Source organism: Athene cunicularia (genome assembly GCF_003259725.1).
Source record: "Athene cunicularia isolate RWA chromosome Z unlocalized genomic scaffold, athCun1 chrZ_part2, whole genome shotgun sequence".
In the NCBI taxonomy this organism is placed as follows: Eukaryota; Metazoa; Chordata; class Aves; order Strigiformes; family Strigidae; genus Athene; species Athene cunicularia.
In genome coordinates this window covers 5,203,910-5,228,148 of record NW_020799143.1, presented here as the reverse complement: position 1 = coordinate 5,228,148, position 24,239 = coordinate 5,203,910, and the positions used below count along the sequence as shown (strand labels likewise).

The following is a 24,239-nucleotide window of genomic DNA, read 5'->3' as shown; positions in this document are numbered from 1 at the left end:
CCCCACCCCAAAAAAAACACCACTCCAGCCCACAAACTAAATACAAAGAGCAGGCTTTTCTGTTCCAATACAAGGTTTCCAGTTGGGAGGATGAGCACTCTTGACCATTGCGGTCTTCCCTAAACAGCAGCAGCCTCAAAACATTAGTAGTAACAATGAGAGAAACAGCACCAAAGGTGAAGAGACAACAACTGTTGCCTTATCAAAGGCAACAGTGCATACAAATAGAAATACACAAGTCAGCCTCAAACTATGGTATGGATTAAGAAAAAATAAAAATCGTGACAGTATGTCAGAGGATATGGAAAACTTGCCTCACTTCTTAAAGGTGGAAGGAAGAGGGAGAATGTGTGGCTCTAGGGCTGAGTGGATCGCTATAACAGTCCTGCCTCATTGGTGCCAGCTGAGAGGATTTTATTGAAAAGGCTCCTTGCTTCCCACTGTTTTCCTCTTGTTCTCGTAGTACATGAAATTGCTTTAGCAAACCTGTTAAAGGCCCTCTGCACCCCTCAGGATTTCATGTGTCAAGCGTCACAGAAGACACACATCCAGATAATGCCTTAGCCACTTTGAAAAAGTGTATCAAAATGAGAAGGGCTTCACAGTCCTTAAACAACTGTCATAGAAACAGGACTTAGTCAAGCAGTTTTGTACCCAGCCTAGCTCTGGCAAAGCAAGCATACGTATTTATATTTCAGTCTAGATGAGGTAAAGTTCTTTTCCACTGGCAAAGGCTTAAGTTCAGAAAAAGCTAGAATGGAGGACTGGGCATTTCATTTAGCAATTTTCAACACATGTGCTGCGGCAAGTAATTAAATTTAATGAAGATGCTGACATACCATGTACTGCAAAAGTCAAAAAATCTAGTTCTGACCTTGCATGTATTTTGTGATATGTGCTGACATAATGATATATCCTGTTTGGTTTGTACAATAGTGAAAAGCATCATTATTGACCATCAAGGGCACACACACTAAGTGTTCTGCTTTCTACATTTCCATAACTGGAATGATCTTGTACAACATAACTGAGAAGATGTTAGAAGCCACATCCAGGTCTGCCTAGTCTATCACTTGCACTTTACTGTTCTATTTTGACAATTCAATATTCTTAATCAGTAAAATTAAAAAAACTATTAATTACTGCACACAGTCATGATACAAACAAATTTATGAGGCTCCAAATCTGCCAGCCATACTAATAAAGAGTAGTCATTTGCTTTACAATGCATTTAGGTCAAATGGGATATTTTCACAAAATAAATCGCTACTCAAAAATGCAGTACTAGCCAGCACAAATTAGGGCAAGTATTTTACATGCTTCCAAGAAGCTTTTGCTGATGGTGAAGGCATAACACGAAACCATTTATCAATCTACTGAGTCGTTCCACTTTGTGGTCTTTATGACAACACGTTTCACTCATGGATTTCTCCAGTTTATAAGAGGAAAGCAGTCCACCACCTCCACAGCCCTTGAAGCAAACATGAGTAACGCCAGTGCTTACAGAAGCAACATCTGTTGCCATATGCTTTCTTAGCTGATGTATATAACACCAGTTGCATTGTTCCTGTTTTCTAGTATTCAGTCACACATTCTTGTGTCTTTGCCTTGCTTCCAACTCTTCCTTACTGAAAGAGATGGTAGTCTTCTAATAACTTAACAATGCAGATTGTGGGATTCCATTGCTTTGCACTCAAGTCAACAGGAACAGAGCTGACCCTACAACAGTGCAACACTGGAAACCTGTATATTTGACACATACTGACCCACAGAATACCAGTATCATCAATAAATCCATACAACCCTTCCAGGCAGAGATTAACATGAATATAAGTTCTGATCCTCACAAAGACTGTGATAGAACACGGAAACAGATCTTGCTAGGGGATTCACCCAATACTCCTAGCAGTTTGTATTACTTCAGTTTACACTGAATTTATTCTGTGTCAGTTCTCAAGAGTGTTAAGCCACATTTCAAGAAAAGGGCAAATAATAATTAAAAAAAAAAAAAAAAAACAACCACACAAATGCAAATAAATAATCAAACACCACCATTTCTGTCTTGCAAGTGGAAAAATGCCTGTAAACTACCGGGAGAGCAAAAGACCATTTTACCACAATCGCAACCTTATCATTTCAACAGACTTGGAGGCCACAAACCATTCAGTACCCCTATGCTATGCAAAACAGAAAAGTTTCAGTGGTGGTCAACATTTTTGTGGCCATTTGCAAGAAAAACACCTCCAGAACAAAACATCACCCCACACCTGCAAAAAAACGTTGAGTGCTTTACCTTTAGTTAGATGAGGATACAATGAAAACAGGTTCCTTACATATCAAAACATTGCCCCCACACAAAGAGAGAGTAGGATGCAAAAAGCAACATCTTCTAATGATGTCTCTGTAAGAAAGCCTTCTCTGCTGACTCACCCCGACCGACACAATCACGTTCTTACACTACTGCCTCGAGAGAGACATACAAGCACAAAAGCAGTTATTACTCTTTCTAATGACAATGTAGTTGCCTGGGATGGGCCTATCTAAAACATTCAGCACCTACTCCACTTTAACTTCCATGAAAAGTATATTAAGCACCAAAAACATTTCCAGGACATACGGTTGAATATTTCAGATATGCTTGCTGCTACTGATGCAGAACTAAAAGAGATGAGTCACATAAATTTAAATATATCCACATCTTTTAATGAATGGATCAAACTAAAAGAACAAAAGAAATGTTCTAAGAAAGGCCTCTCAGGGAACAATTTCAGCAGGAAAAAAAGCATGAGCAGCAGTTCCACTGGGCTGTTGTCCCCAGACAGTTCTATTTAGACATGCACTCTGCTATTACAGTTCAGTCTGTTTTTCCCTTTTCTCCATTTTTACAGGGCTCAACAATTGGCAGGATGAATTCTACTAGCTACTCAAATCTCTCCATCATCCTGCTCTGTTTCCTATTCCAACCACAGTAGTCATGCACAGACAAGAACAGACCCTTTCTACAACCATTTCAATTATACTAGCCTGCTGTGGAGCTACCAACCTACAAAACAAGTTCATAACAACGTGAGGCAACATTTTGTCTGCCTTTCACCCCAGTCCTCATTCAATTTTGCATCCCCAGTGAATTAACTTGATCATAGCCTGCTCTAATCATTATTTATACACACTAACGCAGGCAAAATCCAACTATGCTACACCATGTCAGCCCTGCTTAGTATTTGCTCCATCTAGACATAACAGTGCCTGTCACAAAGACCTGTATTTCCTGACATTGGGACCAGTCTTTTATCTAGTCCTACATGTCACCTGCAACTTGAATAAACATTGATTTATTTCCTTCTAAAAACAAAAATAAATTATGTCATAATAACAATCATCATTAACCTGATCTGTAGCCAACTTTCTAATGTAAAAAAAATTACTTAAAACAGGTTATTCCTTCCTCAAGCAATGCTGAAAATATTAACACAATTAATGTGTTTAGATTGATTAACACCTGTACTTGTCTGACTAGCTCCCCAGTGGGTGGCTTCTATTATTGTCAAAGTGTCTTAACCATTAACCCTGTTTAAAGATGATCACGCTAACTGGGACAAATTCTGTATTGGTTTCAGACTGCAATACAGATCTGAGTAAGAGACAACTTCACAAAATGGTTTTATTAACGGAGTCATCACTTTCTGCATTTTTAGGAACAGTTCCTAAATAAAGGCTGTAAAATTATCTTGCAGAGATCTAAACTCAAATTTTAACTTCACTAATTATGACTTTGAGCTCCTGGGATAAGCAAAGAAGGGAGTAGGTTGAACCATCCTTTCCAAATTCAAATATTGCCTTTCTGTATCTCTCAACACATCATTGCTACCAAACGATTCCTAACACACAGGAAAGACTAGGAAGGCCATTGAAAATTATTCTCCAATTCTTAGCCAGTAATGGATCATTTTTTTAAAAAAAGCAGCAGAATACATCACAAGATGTACTCAGTTTGTTGGATTAGTTTAAACTAGGATTAGCAAAAACAAAAGCTCAGTTGGTAAATCTTCACTGCACTGTTCCAGACAACCCTTTGGCAAAAGGTAGTCTGAGAGCAGCTGGTCAAAGTCTTTTGATAAGATTCTGATTCTGACCTCAGAAGTGACTTGCTGAACTACAGAAGTATTATTCATATATCTCTTTTTCTTCAGTAAAGTATTTCTATGCTAATTACTTTTTTTTTTAAATTTCGTTCTGCCATTTTCTGAACTACTTTCTTATCTTTCACTTTTTCTCATCTCAGTTTTTTTCTGGTGAGAAAGAAGGGAAGATGTGACACCAAAAATGCTACAAAACTATTACCTCCCATCCTTAGCTTGCCAGTAACCCAAGGGAAACAACAACAAGAAGAAACGTTAAGAACCTGTCAATCTTCTGACAAAAAAAGTATTTCCCCCCCACCCCCCCTCTTCTAATATGTCCCCCATCTATCCCAATTCCTTGAACATCTGCGGGTCTGAACCTTTTATTTAAAGTCACCTACATTCTCTCCTCATGTCAATGCAACTCATCCAGGAATTAAGATTTTTTTCTTCCCAAAGACAAGCTCTTTTCTTAATTGACAGAAAGTGACACCCAAAACATGCCTCATAAACTACCACTTAAAAAGCCGTAATACTTGCTGTGATGCCACACACCACCTCTTCTGTAAGTCTGCATTTTCTCTGTTAACAGTGTCCCTTCCTCTGCTGCTTTCCAAATACCTTCTGCATACTCCTCCAGCACAAGGGGATTAACAGCTTTCAAAGAAAGCATGGAAAAGAAAACGGTTCTGATTCTCCTTCCTGCAGATGCAGCTTTATGTCTGAAGGTATTTTTGGTGTCCTCTGTAGCAAGGACAAGAAAAATAATTACTTTTACTATCATTACAGGTTCACATTTTAAGCTTAATCATATGGTTTCACTGAAGTGCTCTACTAACAAGATAAATGGGTGTTTTTCAGGAGCATGGATTGAATTAGATGATCCCTTTCCCACTGGCTATCAATAGAAGCTCTGCCTTTGGACATTATCTACAATTTAAATCTCTGCTAAGAAGTAAAGCCAGCATTCACATATTCCAAAGTCAACTGGTGACAGGACAAATTAGTGTAGTATGAACTGGTGAGAATCTAAACCAGGTCACTTCCTACAACATCACTTTTACTCATGATTTTGATGCAACTTCTTGTTTTTCTTGATCAAATGAAGCTGCTTTTTGGGCAAGCTGCCTGCTGTAATTTGGTTTGTAATAAAATATTAAGTGGCACCTTAGACAATTAAATTCTTGCTCTGAGGCACCTCTTACCATTAGAGTCCTCCACTTCTTCAGCAGGAGTGTGGTTCTTGGAGGTGTGGTGGGCGTGTGAGGCTGCAAGGTTGACAATGCGGGGTCTTGGTAGTGTCAGTGCTTTCCCATGCACTTTCAAGGAGTGCTCTTTCAGCTGGCTGATTGTCATGGTGGAAAATGAGCAGGAGGAACATTTGTAGGCATGTTCACCTGGGTGAGCGAAATACAGGCAAGTCATGAGCTCACAAAAGAAACAAAATGGGGCCCCCATACTTCACTTACTGAACTTGGCAGTAAAATTCCCATGGGCTCTTCAGCGAAAGACTGATCCCAAAGAGAACAAGCTATGCGCATCTCCTTGTTGGAGTAGTCTGGATTCTGTGGGTACAGACACATGCTTTGAACCGAAGAACCACTTTCTGTCAACAGCAGACCCTTGTGACTGATGCCAAAAAACAGAGACCAGACTCTTAGCATGCCTGTGTTGCATGGTATGAGAAGAAAACAGACTCTGGGATGAAAATGGAGTTACTTAAGTCACTTAACTATAGCAGTTCCGAATTTCTTTGGGAGAACAGCAACTGGAGAGGGTGAAGTCATCTGTTTCTGCATGCAGCACATGCAGCATCATTATTAATGAAGCAAGAAGGACAATACAAAATGCTAACAGGGGTATCTCAAAAAAAAAAAAGGGGGGGGAGCGGGAGAGAATTTACATATGAGGAAAGTTGCATTTTCCTTACAAAAAACCTGCCATTAGGCAGGAGTAATCTTCATAAAACCAGTAATGAAGTCAAGGTTGGTTTACTACAAGTGAACACTGCAATACCAAGAACAGTGTGTCTCATGTAACGCTATGTGAAAGTGTGTTATGAAAAAGCACTAAAAGAAGTGAAAGAACAGAAGTAATGAACAGTAGTGAATTTAATTTTTAACACATTCTCGGCCACAGAGACAGCAAACAAGGGGAAACAAATCCTGAGACAAGATTTGTTTTGCATTGAGCATGTAAGCAGTTGGAACATAAAGTGAAACTGTTCCAAGACAAACAATGTGATACTACACAGGTGCCAGATAATTGTTTTGGAAGTGTTACTTCCATGTACAAGAGTAACACTGGTCACATATGAGTTGTACACAAAGTGCCAAAACTAATATAGGAGTTAAATATTCATGAATAGTAACAGAAGAACAAGAGTTCTGGTAATGAACAAAGCAGAACATGTTTTCCACCTCAACAAATTGAGCAAATGAGGTTCTCAATCAGCATTGTTTCCAACACCGGAAATAAATGAACCCAGAGAGAATGAAAATACACATCGCAGCAAGTCAGAGTAAGCACACCTAAAAAGATGAACAACCACCCTAAGTAAAAATAACCCCTGCCCCTCTCTCTTCCAGAAAAACTATGCTAATCATGAGGACAAAATATAAACTCTTAAAAAGCCTCTTTGGTATATCTGGAAAAGAACAGATCACTTAAGAGTCTGAAATGGTGAAACAAGAAATTGTCCTAAATGTTTTTTCAAATGGTATTTCTCACCTGCACATTATATCAGTTACATATTACCTTTTAACAAATAGAAAGGAACCATTTTTTTGTATAATACATACAACAAGTTGCTCAGTGGAACAGGATAATACAAGGACAAAAGAAACTCCAGGGTGTAAGAGTCCAGTGAGATACAGATATAGACCTTCATGGTTTGTCAGTATAAGAGATTTCTGGAGGACAGCGGGCACCATCCATTAACTTAAAAGTACCACAAGACTTTAAGCAAATAGAGGGTGATTACGTGTTAAGCAGTCTAGACACAACTAATAAATATACCCAACTATTCAGCCATAACATTTCAGCTGGACATCAGCATGAAAGGATGTTTTACTGCAGAGGAAAGGCTAAAGTTTGGCTTAACAAAAGCCTTCTGCACTTTTTTGGCTGCTATAGTTTTGCACTTCATAAAACTATTATATTAATACACATACAAATAAATAAATCTAAAAATTTATCTAGTGGGTTTCAACACCCAATATGTACTCAAAGAATTATGTTCCAGATTACACAGAAACTGAGCAGGGCCAACACTCTGTCTTACCCACATTGATTTGTATATGCAGTTCATCTGGTGTCATTACTAATGAAGCAAGGACACTAGAAAATGCTAACAAAGGCTCCTCAAAAATACAAGAAAAAAACCCAGAATAGGTGAAGAAGTTCAGATGAAAATAGAGAGCCCGTTTAGAGATACTGTAAACTGTTCTGCTCCATGCCAAAGTAAATGGCACCTACTGGATGAAAAACAAATGCCAAAATCACTGACTGGTACCAGCTGTTCAATAAGAACGCATTTTATAGTACACTGAATTTTGACCCATCCCCAGAAAATGAGGGAGAGGCAGACTGAGTAAAAGACTTCTGGATTCAGGATTTTACTAGATTTTAAAGATCTCCAGGACACTTCAGAACAATTCAGGGGGATTAAAGTTTCCACTTCTAAATAAAATGAGATGATTGACAAGAGACAAAAAAAATGGTAAGAAAAGACAGGTTCAGAGAACCACTGTGTTACAAAAACCTGAGGAGTCTGAGGAAAAGTCTTCAGAACACATTTATTCAGTAGTATATACTTCTGAAGGACTGAGTCAAAACACAACAAAGCAAAGCTCTGACTGAAAAACATACAAGCAATTTTTCTGTGATGTGAATATTCATTTGGTAGAAACAGACTGAGGCAGAAACAGATCACAAGCCTTTGGAAACCCTTTTACACAAGCAAGAACATTGTGCAAGAACACAAACATGAAATTGTGTTCTTGTACGATGCAAAAGGTGGCCCTTCAAGGAGTATTCACTGACAAATTCAAGAACATGAATTCATAATAAATAGATCAATGACTTACATGAAGAGGAATGTGAGGTAAATACTAACATGCTAACTTTGGCTCTAAAAATCTGGCAGGTTCAAACAAGGTAAAACAAAGTAGACTCAACTGTAGTATAAAGAAAACATTATTTTATGGTTGGTGAAGATAAGGAACCACGTGACGTCCGTACAGGATGTGGGACTCTGCAAACTGGAACTGCTGCATACAGCTGGATTTCCTAGAAGGGACAGAATGCCACAGTCCCATACAACAGGAGGCTGGCAAAAGTTAAGCTAATCCACCATACCCATCGAAGTATACAGAAAAGGGTCTTGACACAAGCTCTGTGAAATCCAAAACCAATACAGGCAATGAATTACAAGCAACTATCCATCACGCCAACATTTTTGTAGATGAAAAGTGCCTTTGGATCAATGGTGACAATTACCTGTTTTGGGGTTTTTTTTAATGAGCAGACAGCTATAAATTCCTCCTGCTTTTTCTCCTCATTTTCCCATCTTCCTCCACCATCCCAACCCAGATAAATGACATAGTGTAAACAAATATAAAAGAAAGGAACATATTTATAGCACTTTTTGTCATCTGCTCCAGGAGATTCTACTTGAAGTTAACAAGTGGGTTAATCTGCAATTTTTCAGATTGATCAATATTCTATTATTTGCAGAGTGGTTTGATGGTTGATTTTTTTTGTCACTTTAACCACAAAGATGCAACTGTAACCAATGGAGCCAGTGGTTCTTGACTCCGATCTTCTGATAAACTTTCAGTGCCTGATGTGTGGTGGTGTCAAGAGTCTAGGGCCAAGGAATAAGGAAGAGAAATTCTGAGTCTCGTACTTTTTAATAATCAAAGATGCAACACTTTGAGGTGATGTATCCTGTATGACACATCACCTTCTCAATTTCTGCTCATCTCAGCCATGTCTGTTTGCTTGCTTGTATGGATTCCGTACTGCAATCAGAGATTTTTAAGACAAATTTCCATGTAAGATAATGGAATCCATGTCATTCTCAGTCTGCTGCACACAAACCTGACCTTCAAAGTTTGCAGTGTTTGGTCTTAACATGAAAGCCAGCATAAGACTCTACCAAAGGCACAATCCACAATCCTTTTCCCAGAGTCACCTAAAGCACAAACATAAATACAATCATAGCGGAGCAAAGCTCACTACCAACCCATTAAGACACTGGTGGTGTAAGCGGACTGATTAAATTCTCTTGGTAACAAGCAGAAATAATAATAATAAAAAAAACATTAATATAAAAGAAAATATAAGAAAAGGAAGACGTTCCTGAAGTACTCATCACTTTTAAATTCTTGTCCTTCCAGAAACATTACCCAAACTCCAGCGATTCCAACAGGTGCGTAGGGCAGCCAATCCTGGCTTGCCTTTGAAAAATCTTACCCAAATTTGGTGACAAAACGCGTGGTTCAAACGAGCACCTCTGTTCAGCAACAAGAATACATGGGCCATTTCAGCTGCTGCACTACAAAACTGAGAGAGAAAACTTACCTGCATGAGCCTTGAGTATATGGGTTTTCAGGCGGCTGTTATAAGAAGACTTGAATGGGCAGAGTTTGCAACGGAACGGCTTATGGTGTCCATGATGGGTCTGCATATGACGATCCAGGCTTGAAAAGAGAAAAGACAGAAAAGGAAAACAAAAAAAGAGTAAATAATTTCAACTGTTCCTTCAGATGCAAAGATAAACACTTAACAGAAGTAATAAATTAAATAAGAGGCAGATGAGACCCAAGTATCTTTTCTCATACTCTCTCTTAAAATTTAATATGTCTGCTTAAAGAATAAAGTAGAATCTAATCTGAGGAAAAGGAACAGAGCTGACACCAATTCTGTTATGCAGAAAGCAAGACAATAAACTTATAGGGCAAGATTAGTATAAATTAAATTAAACCTGATCTAGACTTAAAGGAGCAGTTGAAGAAACAAGAAACAGACAAGAATGGTAAAATTATCATTGCAGAATTTTTCTTCTGGCAGACATTTTTTTGCGAAAATTTTGTGCCCCCTTTTGTCCTGTTGATGAAAAACAACAGCAAAAGCAGATTAGAGATCCTGCTCTGGGGAGGGTGCCAGCAGGCTGCAGTTGATGAGTTCCAGGATTAAAAGGCAGCAGAGTTTCAGAAGGAATAGAGTGGGAGATTCTGCATGAAGCTCAACAAGAGAAGAAGGGGTGGCAAAGACCAGCCTCTACTTTCTTCAGGGAAACTGGAAGCTACTGACAGCCTGAATACTGGGGGTGATCAGAAGCTGCTCTCTCTCCACAGTTACTCATAACAGCTCAGTAAAGTCTGGAAGGGAAAAAAATATGTTTTCCACATTTTCTAACAGAATATCAAATTCATTCTATCTGAGTGAGACCTGCAGAACTCTTCAGTTCCTACACTGTGGCTGACAGCCCTGAATTCAGACTCCAGGTGGCAGGCAGGTAGTTTCAGCTTGGGTTGTAAACATTTCCAGTAGAACCTCTTCTCTGGACACATTCAAGCTTTATGATCTAGTCTTAGTTTGAGTCATCTTATGCATGGTGATGCAACAACAGGGCAGATATATCACACTGGGTGAATGGCAATTTGCCAAAACTAACCCACAGCCGCCACCTTAATTCAAGATGTATTTGAGGCATATTTCCTTTTGTTTTTCCTAGTGTCCTGTTCTTTTTTTCCACTGAGTATCAACACGCAAATCAACTGGCGGTTGTTCCAGCCCTCTCACACTACACAAGATTGTCACGGGATCTTTAGTTCCACACTGACAAGAGCTTGAGCCAGAAAATCCCTGTTTACAAGCACTAACACTGAAGTCTGTGTATTCAAAGATCTGATGACAGAAAAAAAATTAAAAATGAACTTATGTCTCCTCTCAGGGCCACTTCATACAAATACGACTTAATAGAAATCTGTAATGGAGTTTATACAATATAAAATGTTCAGCTTCCAGAGAAATGGGAAAAAAGTCTCCTAAATGAGTAAGACATTGAACACTTGCAGTGAATACTTCATAGAAAAAAAATTGTTTTAAATAACTGTCAGGAAATGAATTTACTTAACAATTACAGCAGAGAGCCAAAGTAGTATGTAATAGATATCAAGCTATTCTAAATATAGACCTTATGGTATTCTACACAGTAATCATAAAAACTACATTCACAATCACATACTTTGCCAGTAAAATTCTTCTGAAGGCAGGTTTTAAAGTTTTGGTCAGATGTGGGAGAACAGTGGGATGTTTAAACATTTGGTTTGGTTTCTTTCACAGACTTTATCTCCCAAAAGAGTAACTGCATCACAAATGAAAATAAAAGATGAAGCAGACAGCTTCAACAACAGTGACAACACCTACTATCAAGTTAGGTGATACCTGTAGAGTTCTTCCCTGCCATCCACCACTTTCTGACTTACCTGTCCCTCTACTTGTAGGACATGACTTTATTCACTTCCCAGGGAGGTAACAAGAGTGCCTAGAGACCAAACTCAACACAAGTCTGATTTTGGAAGCAAACAAGTTTACTAGGTAAATAGCAAGTTCTGTAAGTTGTGTGACATAGGTGCATCCCCCACTGTCACCCTTGCCAAAATAGGGTGGGATACACCCAGTATTATACACCATCCTTTTTCTTTCTTACTGTTGGCTGCTCAATCCATGGACTTTTTCAACAAAGCAGATGAAACTGTTGCAACCATTCGTGATGCTGTGACACTATCATAAAACTTGCTTTTTAACATAAGGAGTTAAAACATATTTTTCATCATGCTTTCTCTTCCACATGCATTTGATTGCAAAACACCGAATTTAAGTGCACTACTGACAGTGCTATGAATGGCTACATCAAATAAGCACCTGGATCTCTCTTCATCTGTTAAAACAGTAAACAAGCAGCTCTCTCCCCAAAAATTAGAGAAAGCATGTACCTGTGAGTCAGCCTGAAATTCCAGTGGAAAATATCCCACAAACCCCATTTCTATGGGGTTTTATGGGCATGCCATATAATTATTTCTGATTAAAATAATTTTTAAAACTTAAGGCAAAGTCAACCTTAGGGACAGAAATCACAAGAAACATGTCTATTAATGATGACTATGCATTCTTCATATGCTACAGACAAGGAAACAGGCTGAAGAAATCACTAGTACACCACACTGGTGTGAACTTGAAATATTTGTAGACTGAAATTGCATACCATAATTAAGAATAAAAAAATATCTAATTTTAAAGTAAGTTTATGACATTTAAAATCAGAAATGAAAACTCAGTCATCAAAGAGTTGTAATAATTATATGCAGCAGAAAATCTTTATATACAAAAGATTAACAAGAAAAACACTTTTCAGTCCTCTTCACAGTTTGTTAAGTCTCATGCATTTGACAAGGTTTCCTAAGTGGTGGGCTTGACTGTTTGCCTACTGAAAGAAGTCTTATTATTTTGCTTGCATGGTTTTACCCTACATGCAGGAAAAAAAGGGGGACTTAAATAAATTCAAGAAGATATAAAGATGAAACCTTTTACAAATAGCCACTCATAATGGCCAAAGATTTTGCAGCACAGAAAACACCTAAATGCTGAGAAGAGTGTTGCTCGAGATCAAATTGAATGTGTCAGCCTACAAAACAGTAGTGCTACTTTGTGCTTCTTTCGAGAAAAAAAAAAAAAAAAAGTCACAACTTACTTGTGCCTGAAGGCAGAGACAAAGGAGCAATACTGGCAGCTGTACTTGTCTTCCCGGGTAAACATGGCCAGAGCCAAGTGACTCCTCTCGTGAGATCGCAGACCCTGCATAGACATCAAAACCCGGTCACACTGGCTGCAGTGGTAGCCCCCAGGCCTGGCTTCATCTTCCAAGGATGCTCCATATTCAGCTTCTGTAAATTCCACAATGCCAGGGTCTTTGGCTCCCTCACAACCCTCCATCAAAGTTGTGTTTGAAGAATCTTCAGCTTCCTGCTAAAAAACACATATCCCCCCAAAGCCATCAATTCTCTCTCCCTTCTGCCCCTCAGTCTTTCCCGTGTGTTCATTATAATGCCTAGGTTTCTCACTGCATTATTTTTCTAAATATATCCCTACACAAACTCCACATCAACAGCTCTCTGAAAAAAGGGCCTACTCTTGGGAGGGAAAACTTAATTGTACCTATTATATACATACATGCATATGTAAAATATAGAATTTCACTCCATCAAATTTGTGTCAGATAATTCAAAAAAGAAAAGAAACCAATCAACTATCTTGCAATAGTCTTGATATGAATCTTCTAAACTTGATCAGCTAAATATTAGTAAGGTATAGAGCAACTTAATTTTAGATTATTTTGCTCTAGTTTATAGTGTAGCTACTCTGCAGACTAATACAGTAGTCTAGTCTACAGTAGACTTTGTATATCAGTGTCCAGTTCACAAGAAAGACGCCAATCTTCTAAGAGTCTAGAATTCTCTTTTAAAATAAAACCAGGAAAAGTCTTTTTTATTCCCTTTCCTAACTTTCCTTTCCTTTCCCTTTTCTAACAGAGTATGCATTTTTTCAGTGGCTTTAATAACCTCCAAGAGTATTTCTATCGCATTCTTTCAGACATGGACTTCAGCTTTTGCTCCCTGCTTCAAAATTTCTATTTACTCAAAAGAAAGCATTGACCCTGCATAAACTCCACTTGAGAAGCAAGAAGAGGAAATGGTCTGTTAGGAGGGAAGCACCTGAATGTGAAGGTCAGTGGCAGGGCAACGAAAACTCTCTCAGAGAGTGTGACTTAGGCTATGAAGGACTCTGCTTCCTCACAATGGGCAGGCGAGCAGGTGATATCAAGAAAGAAGCACCCTTAGGCAGCAGGAGTCTTTGCCAACAGCTCACTGCAGCAGGAGGAGGAGGAATACACTGCTAGTTCCCACAGCCTTGTTGCTCTTTCACTACCCCTTGCCGATATCCTGGAAATCCGGCTGTGGAGCATGGCCTATCCTTGGAGATATCCTAGAAGTCATCCCCTTTCACAAGGAGAAAGAAACAACACATTTACACCTAATCACCTGAATGGAACCACTGTCTCAGCTGGCCATTGAATGTTTTGTTTGGAGCCAGTGTGCAAATTTCGTGTGGAAAGGAGTACCACAAGCAACTTCGCACATTTGCATGTGCACACTTCCTCTTCTTTAAAAAAAAAAAAAAAAAAAAAAAAAAAAAAAAAAAAAAAAAGCAAGCAGCTCTTTTAGGGTTTAACTAAACAGAAAAGTAGCCCAGAATAGCTGAGAGAAAGCTTCCTGCTTATAAACCAAGTCTTTCGGTCACCAGCGACATCAACTCCTTTGTGGCTGAGAAGAAATGAGAATTAAATAGTCTTCATGCCCCTGGATTGAGAGTGGAAAAAAGTTAAAACATCTTAAAATAAACCAAAGCACTTCAGAAACTTAAGTGTTAGATAACATCATGCTGAACTAGAATGCCCAGTTTAAAACCCATTCAACTTCAGAACACCCCTCCACAGGTTTTCAATGAGTACTTTATTTTAAACAAAGAGTTTAAAACAAGAAGTTGCAGTCACCTTTAGTCACCTTTTTAAAATTCTTACCTTTACTGTAGCTGACACCGAAGAGACATTCCCATACTGCACATGCTTGCGGAGGTGATTACAGATGGCTCGAAGTGTTGGATGGACTTCCACACAAAATTTGCATTTGTAGCCGACCACCTTCCTCTCCTTAAGTTTTGAAACATCTTCCAAGTGTCCAAAAGCCTGTTAGAGTACAAAAGCATAAATCACTGAAGTATGCTTTCTATTTAATTTCTAGCAACAGAGACCAGATTTTACACCTGAAGGGAAGTCACATTTGATGTACACATCCTGTGTTGTAGAACTGCAAGGATGATTTTTGTTGATGTTTATTAATGCCTCCAAGAGAAGCAAACAAGACATCTGTGCAAAAGAAACCTTCAGTTTCTCAGGGGTCCTCTAGAAGGCCATTCAGTTTGGCCTGACACCATGACTTCCTCAACAGCTGTGCGGAGCTTTCCCACAGCAAGTATATTTCAAACTGAAGGAGAGGGGTAAGTGGGCACTGGACCACAATTTGGCCTTCTGCTTATGAGGCACCTGCCCAAAGCTTCACTCACCAAATAGATTCATGTCATGTTAAGTGCTTTATCAGAGAAAGTACTGAGAGAGAAGGTTGAGAAGGTAACTGATGTGTTATTCAGAGGTACACTGAAGTGGGGGATGGGACATTTTGTAAAGAATCGCAACAAAGTAAATGGCAGCCTTGCCACAAAAGCACAAGTAACTGTCAGATACAGACAGCCTTCCAGACGGGTGGGGGAAAGGAAAGAATAACATACTGAAGGAAGCAGTAGGAAGGAGATTTTCCTACAGCACCTAAGGAGATATGGAGGATGGATGAGGAAATTAAAGCAGAATGTGTAACTGACTTATGGAGCTCCCTGGCACACTGAGTCATTCATTAGCCTGTGGCCATTTGGCTGTCAGAGACAAGATGCAAATGAACTTTAGTGGGTTCCCTGTCAGGGAAGAGAAAGAAGAGACCAGACACACAAATACTTACCCTCTCTTGTTTGAAATCTGCAAAAGCACCATCTGCGTATTTCTGCTTGCTCAAAAGTTGCTTCCTCCTCTCCTGACGTTTGGCACGCTTTTGGAATTCCTCATTGTGACCATTCAAGTGCATGGTCAGCTCTGCCGTGCTATGCAATTTTGTGTCGCAGTGCTTGCACTGGTAGACAGGGTTCTGAGCACGGGTGCCGCTTCCCAGTATGGCAAAATCCCTCTTCAAATCCTTGCTGTGGTGGTCAGTGTAATGCATGCACAGAAGTTCTGCTGTGCTGAAGGACAGCTTGAAACATTTTATGCACCTGAAGGGAAGCCACTCAATTTCCTGAGCCTCGGTTTCCATCTCAGGCTTTTCAAAGTCATTCCTCTCTTCAGCTGGAGTTGGCTTTTCATGCTCATCGGCATAGACGGCAGTGAAATAACCCCCCAGCTTGCTCGCATGCTGCTTCTTGGGGAAAACACCAGGGTGACGCTTCATGTAGTGGGACACAATACCCTTTTTGCTGAAGGACTGGAAGGAACAAAGTGAGCATTTCTTCTTCTCTACAGCCCTCCTCAGCTCCTCACTTAATTGAGGAGTATCATCCTTGGGAGGAGATGGAATGATCACTTTATTGGGTTTGTCGCTTACCGTCCTGGAGGCTGCTAAGCAATGAGTATAGTAAGCATCAATGTCATGTCTTTTCTGGTAGTGTGCCGCAAGCCCTTTGCGGATAGGGTTGGTGTACGAACACAAAGCACATTTGAAGAGGTTGTTCTTGCCTTCTGGCTGTGCCCGGACGTTGTTATGTTTGATGCGGTAGTGCCTAGCTATTCCCTTGCGAGTGGAACAGAAATATTTGCAGAGCTGACACCGGAAAACTGTGTGAGACACTAAATGAGAACTGGAGAAATGAGGTGCTGACACAGAGACTTCTCCAACATCCTCAACAGCAATTTCTGGGGAGGCTTTGATTTCAGTCACCATGTCTGGTTCCACAGTGGCAGACACCTTTGGTGGTGACTGGGCGAAAACATCAAATTCAGGTTGATTGTGGTATTTCTCATAGTGAATTTTCAGCTTCTCAAGTGTTCCATGAGTGTAAGGGCAGAGTTTGCACCGATAAGCACCATAACCTTGCTTGAAAATCCTACTTGTCTCTTCCACATCATTCTGAGCAATATCATTTGACTGCTCCACATCATGCACGAAGTCTTCAGCAGTGACCTTTATTGATGGGTGTCGTTTCTGGTAGTGTGTGAGAACGCCATGAATACGTGTATTAATGTATGGGCAATGTCTGCATTTATATACAGCCCCTGGATTAATGTCTATATCCTGAGCAAAGTCTGCAGCTTTCACTTTCATGCCAGGATGCTTTTTGCCATAATGTGTCAGAAGACCATGCAAGTTGTTGTACTCAGACTGGCAAACTGTACACTGATACGGAGTGGAGGAGATGGCGGGGTTTGCAGAAGCCAGCTGGACAGTTTTTTCCTGGGAAAGGCTGGGATCTTCTGCACACTCGGCATCCTGATCCATCTGTGATGGTGTTATCTGGTCTTCAGAATCCATCCTGGTTCCAGGTTCATCAGGCTGCGGGATGGATTTCTCAGCAGCATCCTTCTCCTTAATGATATCTAACAACACAGATTCATCTCCATTCATGGCCCAAGGGTGAAATGCTTGGTAGTGATTAGTAATATCCCAAATGGAAGATGCTTCAAAAATGCAGTCTCTGCATTTATAGGTCTTTATTTCTGTTGGCATCACTAGGGCAGGAGGGGACGGATCAGGACCTGCCCAGAGTTTAGTTGCCATATATGTGTAGTCAACATAATGCTCGGGGTGTCTCCTCTGGTAATGTACAAGCAAACCACTTGGCTCTGTGTGTGAATAAATGCACCATTCGCAGTGATAACCAGCTTCTATCAAGCCATCCAAAAATGCCCATCTCAGAATGGATGTGACAGTGGCCTTCAGATTAGGGTGATCTTTTTTAATATGCTTCCTCAACGCATAGAAGTAAGGTGATGTGTAGCTACACTGACGGCATTTGAGGGCTCTCAGCTTTGACTTGTCCCGTTCAGTGCTGGAGGTATGAGCAGGCACACTGCCAGCTGATTTCTTCTGGCTGCGATCACAAAGGCTTCTAATGGTGGCTGTATGCTGCCTAATCACATCTGCATTAGCTTTGAAGTCACGATGCTTCTTTTGATAATGAATGAGCACGCCTTTCACGGTCCGATTTCCATAATCACAGTGTTGGCAGAAGAACATTTCATTCTCGGGAGGATTCACAGAGGTCTCAGATCCACCTCGGCTCAACTGCTGCATTGACACTGCTGGCCTCTGAATACCAGGTGGCAACTCACCAGTCCTCATCATTGCTGCGGTGGGGGGTGCCTGTCTGATATATTTGGCAGTGACCTTTATCTCTGGGTGCCTCTTCTGGTAGTGGACAAGCACTCCCACAACTGAGCGGTTGCTGTATGAACAGTGTTTGCAATAGTAGAGTTCAGTAGCGAGGTCTGGGGGGGGTGGTGGGGGAGGTGGAGGTTGAGAAGCCAAGTTGGACAATTTTGGGGAGACAGGTGTCCCCAACTCAAAAGACATCTGAGCCAGGGCAGAGCCCCTGTCAACAGAGACTACACGCATGGTCTTCTGGATTCTGAAATATGATGCTTTTTCTTCAGGGTGCTTTTTCTGGTAATGTACCAGAACTGAATGCATGTTAGGGCTTGCAAATGAACACACATCACAGTCATAAACAACCACAGTATTGACTGAAGGTTCCTTCTGATTTTCACATTCAGGACTAAAGCTCTTGGCGGCACTTTTGTTAAAACCAGCTGGCACACCAGCCCCGCGAGCCACGGGGGTGGAGGTTGCCATAGTTTTTGGAGCAGAATTCAAGATCTCTCTCAGCGTCTGAGACTCTGTGTTCAGCCCTTCTTGCTGCTCAACAACGTAGCTTGAAAATATCATTGCATTGTTAATTTTCACTGTGGGATGCATTCTTTGGTAATGTGGCATCAGACTTCTAACATTCGGGCTTGTGTAAGAGCAGAAGCGACAGCGGTAGATCAGATCAGAGTGATCAAAGTTCAGTACATTCATAGCTTCAGGATGATGTTCCCCATAATGCTGCTGCAGGTCTTCAAAATTTGTGTAGTCAATGTAGCACTCAAGACACCGGTATACGGCACTGTGATCATTGGGATCCAGGATATACCTAAAGCTGAATTTAATATAGGGATGCATTCGCTGGTAGTGGGTGCTAACACTCCTGGCAGATTTGTTGCTGAAATCACAGTGTTTACAATAGTAAAGTCTGCCAGAGTCATTAAACTCTGAATTCTCATTGTTCTGATCGGTACCATACATGTTTGACTGGCTCCCCAGAACAGAGGCATTCGGGCTCTGATGGTCCTTCATGCTGACAGAAGAATAATAGTCTTCCTCATCTTCAGATAAAGTGAGCTCAATCTCTGCTCCATTGGTGGAATTGTAGTCATGCTGCATGCTTCTAAAGTTTGTCTCCTTCTGGGAATCATTAGCCTCTCTGCCCCACATTTGCTGGGGGGCATAAGAACTGGAAACCTCGATCATTGGTTCTGTTTGCTCTTCTTCTCTGTCTAATTCCACTTCTATCTCCACCTCATTGTCCTCCTCCTCTTCCTCATCATCCTCTACATTGATCACAGCATCTTCTTGCTGTTTGTTTTGGTTTATTTTGCTCTGCAGGTTGCTCGCTATTTCATCAATTCTGGTTCTCTTTTTCACTGGAGAGAGATCTAAAGGGAAGTCATTTGACACCTTCCGAGGGGCTTTCGCAACGAAGTTATTTTTAGATGAGAGCCCAAGGATTGAGGTCTGGCTCTTCTTCACTGTGCTGGCAGAGGGGTGAGCATCTGCCTCACTCTCTTGTGGTGCATTTGATGGCGGTCCATCATATTTTGGCAGGTTGTCACAGAATGAATGTTTGTGCTGCTGATGAACTCTGAGGCCTTTCAAAGTTGTGGTGGAATAGTTGCACATTGTGCACTTGTATGGATGCTGTGAATGGGGCTGGGGTGACTGTTGTTGTTGCTGCTGTGGCTGCACCGGTTCCATCATCCCAGCTGACTTCCTGCCATTTATATTTCCACTCTCATAAGACACTGTGCTGTCATTCAAAGAAGAAGCAATGCTTTCAGTCTGAGAGTTCATAGTGTCCCAATCTGATGTTGTTCCTGTGTGGCATTGCTTGTGGGCACCAAGCTTTAATGAACTCTTGCAGGTGAAAGGACATTCATCACACTTGTACACAGCTGTCTTCCCAGACAGGTGGATGTTCTCAATGTGACGGGAGATGCTTCGGCGGTGCATCGTCAGAAAAGGGCAAAAAGGACACTGGAACCTGTTCATATACCTTCTAAAGGGAATTCCCTTTGTTTCCAATAGTTTGTTGCCATCAGATCCCATCAGCTGCTCTGCAGACATTCCTGAGGTCTGGTGATCCATGGAGTTCAAGCCATTCTCGCTGTCCATTTCATTTAGCTCTTCGTCTGAACTGGAGTCATTCAGCATACTGCTTGTTTCCAGATCAGCAGAAGAATTCGTCATATCAGCAATTCCATAGCGGGATCTGTCAGACAAATTAACCATGCCTGAATTGTGAGGTGACTTAGGCTTCATTTGAGGGTAAGACACAGAAGAAAACTTGGAAGATGTAGAAGAGTTGGGCCTGATAAGAGAATTGCCCATAGAACTCCTGAAGTTTGAGACATTAGCATTCGACATCTCACGTCCTGTTGTATTCATGGAGATATAATTAGAGTTTGGAGAGGCATTCTGGGCACTCTTACTCTGTACATCAGGTGCACCGGTTCCATCTTGTTGCTGCCTCAGACTTGATAATATTTTTACCATGCTGCGGTGCTTCTTCATCATGTGGTCACACCAGCGCTCTCTTCGAGGTGTCTGGTAGCTGCACCATTCACAGCAAAAGTTGCCCCTAGACTTTGTCAGGGGCTTGACCATGGATTCCAAAATGCTCCGCTCCACCACCTCTGCAGGCAGCTCCTTGCAGGGTTCCTGTACTGGCACAGAAGCAGACGTTGATTCACACAGAGCAGCAGCAGCAGTAGGAGGAGTTGAACTCTCTTTCAGGTTGTTTTTGTGATACATTTTCTGGTGCTTAATAATTCTTGCGCGCCTGGGTGACTTGTAGGTGCAGAACTGGCAACTGAAAACTCTGCCAAACCCTTCATGCATGATGACGTTGTAATTTAGGGAACTAGCAGTTGGTGGTCCCACTGAGCTCCCCCCAGCCTGTGCTCCATGAACCTTTCGCGTGTGCTCTATGAGGAGGTTTTTGGAACGGAAGTAACGCACACAGAACTTGCACTGGAAAAACTTGTTGGTTGGTTTAGGATTTGGAGCCATGTGCTGACTATAGAAAGTCTGACTCTGGCTATAGTAGCTTCCAGTCCCCATCTGACTTGTTGCATTTTGCCCTAAAATGGGAATTAAGGTGCATATATAAATAAATAAAATCAAGTAAAGAGGCTTTTTCTCCACCCACCCTGTATGCTTAAGAATGCAACCACATTCTGAATAGAGAATAATCACATTGGGATTCCCTCACTTACTTATGGTGTGATCTACATATCTGGCAATGGTCAGAAAAATTACCAATATATATATAATTTCTACATATATATGACCATGGTGTACCATTTGGAATAGGTAATTTCCAAAATAATCTTCTTGGGGAAGAAAGCAAGCTACTACACTAATAAAGCTGAAAACGTTCAGGTTGAAAATCTGAAAACCAAAAAGCAATTTGAAGAACTACATAAAAAGCAGTTGGGAATAAAACCATTCTCTATGCTTGCATTTACAGAAAAAGCTGTGGTCAGAACCAATATGGCTGAAGCTAGACATATGCTTTGTTGACATAGAAATAATGTGAGTTTTTAAAATCACATTAAAAGTAGAAACCAAAACACACTGAAATAAGCCACATGTAGAGCTGAGATCGTATGAGTTGAGATCCATCTTAAGAGTTGAAACTTACCTGCTATTTCATCTGCAATTGTAAATTCATCCTTTACAGAAGAAAATTCAACCTCAGTCTGGTTGCTAGCATTCATCGAACCGGACCTTGGCTGGCTAGGACTTTCCTCAGAAACATCCGTTGGCTGCAGAAAAGCAGTGTGGACATCCTGAATGTGAGCTTTTAGGTCTTCGTAAGATGGAGCTCGAAAATCACAGCCATCACACTGCAGCACCTCCATGGTTCAAGGATGATCTTTTACATTAGAAAATTCTGCAAGAAAAACAGGAAAAGAAGGATGCACATTTTACAGCAATGACTTTCTAACAAATCCTGAAAATAGGTAATACTAAGCCTATCATCTATTAGTCATTTCCAGAGATTTCACAAATACTGCAGCATAAAAGTCAACCTTTGCTTACCATACTAAGAGGCATAGATTCACATAAATCCCAGCTACGTAGCTGACTTCACAGTCAACTTTCTGACAAGTGACTACTGGTCCAGCAGACTTGGTCCTCTTGGCTTTTCCATTATACAGGATAGGGCTGCTTTTCATAAGTCTGTCTTGTTCAAAGACCACAACCCATATGCCAGAGAAACAGCACATTACTTCCAGCCATACACTGAAATTTGCCATCAGAAGATACTGCCTTCTGCCTTTATGAAACCCACTCAACTTTCCTGAAAGTTGCCAAGTCCTGCCTGATTCACTACCATAGATCCAAAGCCTTCACAGGAAGAAATGTGCCTTTCTTCTCAACATCCTATCAGTCCTGATGTTGGAAAACCTAGATATAATTGCAAGGTGAGATACAGCTCCATGAACACAAGGCAGAATGCTTCACTCTGCCTTACTTGCACCAAGCTTTATAAGGGCATCTCCATTCCATGTTAGAATGTTTACAGTTTTATTTTAGTCTATTCTGGGGCCATGACCTTTGTGCATTAGCAGTCGGATGGAAAGGACTGGAGGGAAAAAAAGGACAGCAACGGCAACAGGAATACTGAGAAAGTACAATGGAAACAGTAGTTACAAAGGCTCAGAGACATCATGACTTCCTTTGTTTATCCAAGAGTCCTACACACCTATAAGGACAAAGCAACATAAGACACAGTAACATGGAAGTATGGTGGTTCAGCTTGTGACCAAATAATCCTGCAACAGAGTTATGTTTATGCACAACCATGAAGGAGAGGAGACACAAAGTGCAAGCAAGATGAAAGACCCTCCCATCCTGTGCAATAATACTTGGGCACAACAGCAACCTCCCCGTGTTAATACAGGCATTACCTCTTCAAGCTTCCATATGCTGCACTGGGGAAAGGATAACAAACTGTGCATTTCAGAGGTCCAAGATACAACGGCAGCCCAAAGCACTGAGAATTCCATGTGTTTATTGTATGTAGAGTATGAAACTACTTCCACAGCAAGAAGAAAGCTCCAAAACGTCAGGGAAAAGAAACAGGAGAGGGTACTGCATCAGGATTTTATATGTAAGAATGCTTTTTCTGATAGCCTGCTAAAATAAAACTTCTAGCAAGTCAAACTTTGGACAGTTTGAGCACAGAGACTCTCCACATACTTACCTATGCAATCTGCACGGTGTCCCTTCTCTCCCCTCACTACCAATAAAGAAAATGAATTCTGCACCAGCTTCTTTTCAGCTAACAAAGTTACAATAATCGAAATACTCAAGCTTTTATGTGCAAGCACCAGACCAAATTGTGTGGAAGAGGTTGCTATCTGCTCTGGATCAAATTACAGCAGTGAGTGAAGCCCCACCCCACGTCTCCTTTAGCACAGTCCATTAGACCTGAAAACAAATTTTTCCATGGAGCAGACGACTCCTGCATTTAGAGCACTTCACAGAAAAGCAGATCATCCAGTTTTCACTACCCATCCCCCAAGCTTAGTCCTTTCATCTCAGCCAAACAAGCCACAGCTCTGCTGAATGTGTTTATCACACTTTCAAGAGATATGAGCCCCTGCGTCACTGAAGCTTTAAGACTCACTAAGCTGCCCTAGTCCTCTGAGCTTTGGGAGCAGCCATTTTAGATCAGACAACTCCTGCACTCGGAGGCTCAGAGCTTCTCGCCTGTGCACAACATGGCCTCATTTATCTCAGCTTCATCTCAAGCACACTAGGCTTTTTCTTTTTTCCCCTTTTTTTCCTCCTCTTCCTTGGGTGATACTTGAAAAATCAGCATCCTCAGAGCACATCTCTCCTTATCCTGCATGACCTCCTCCCCAATCATGTCACCAGTATCACCCTGCACTGCCCAAGCAGCACCTTCTTTCCCTGAGCAGATTGCCCACAACCATCTCCTAGTTTTGGTTTCCCTGCCCCATGGATGATAAATGTGACCATTCATTCCAGAAACACAGTATTACAGCATCAAGACACTGGTCCAAGCTGAGGCCATACACAGCTCTGAGACTCCGGGGGAAGG

The 24,239-nt window shown here is 41.0% G+C and overlaps 1 protein-coding gene across 7 annotated transcripts in view; it reads right to left on the bottom strand.

Moving 5' to 3' along the window:
• The window catches only part of ZNF462 (zinc finger protein 462), a 91,216-nt gene that overhangs the window by 28,633 nt on the left and 38,344 nt on the right, over window positions 1–24,239 (bottom strand). For 3 of the 7 annotated variants that reach the window (XM_026866449.1, XM_026866448.1, XM_026866450.1), the window contains exons 2-8: window positions 21,807–22,058; window positions 15,758–21,243; window positions 14,770–14,934; window positions 12,883–13,157; window positions 9,708–9,826; window positions 5,327–5,518; window positions 4,743–4,865 (exon numbers count right to left, since the gene is read on the bottom strand). In XM_026866449.1, the coding sequence (XP_026722250.1) occupies window positions 4,743–4,865; window positions 5,327–5,518; window positions 9,708–9,826; window positions 12,883–13,157; window positions 14,770–14,934; window positions 15,758–21,243; window positions 21,807–22,026 (6,580 nt within the window). In that variant the 5' untranslated portion in view covers window positions 22,027–22,058. The remainder of the gene's footprint in view (window positions 1–4,742; window positions 4,866–5,326; window positions 5,519–9,707; window positions 9,827–12,882; window positions 13,158–14,769; window positions 14,935–15,757; window positions 21,244–21,806; window positions 22,059–24,239) is intronic. The other 4 variants (XM_026866452.1, XM_026866451.1, XM_026866453.1 and 1 more) reach the window with 4 other exon arrangements.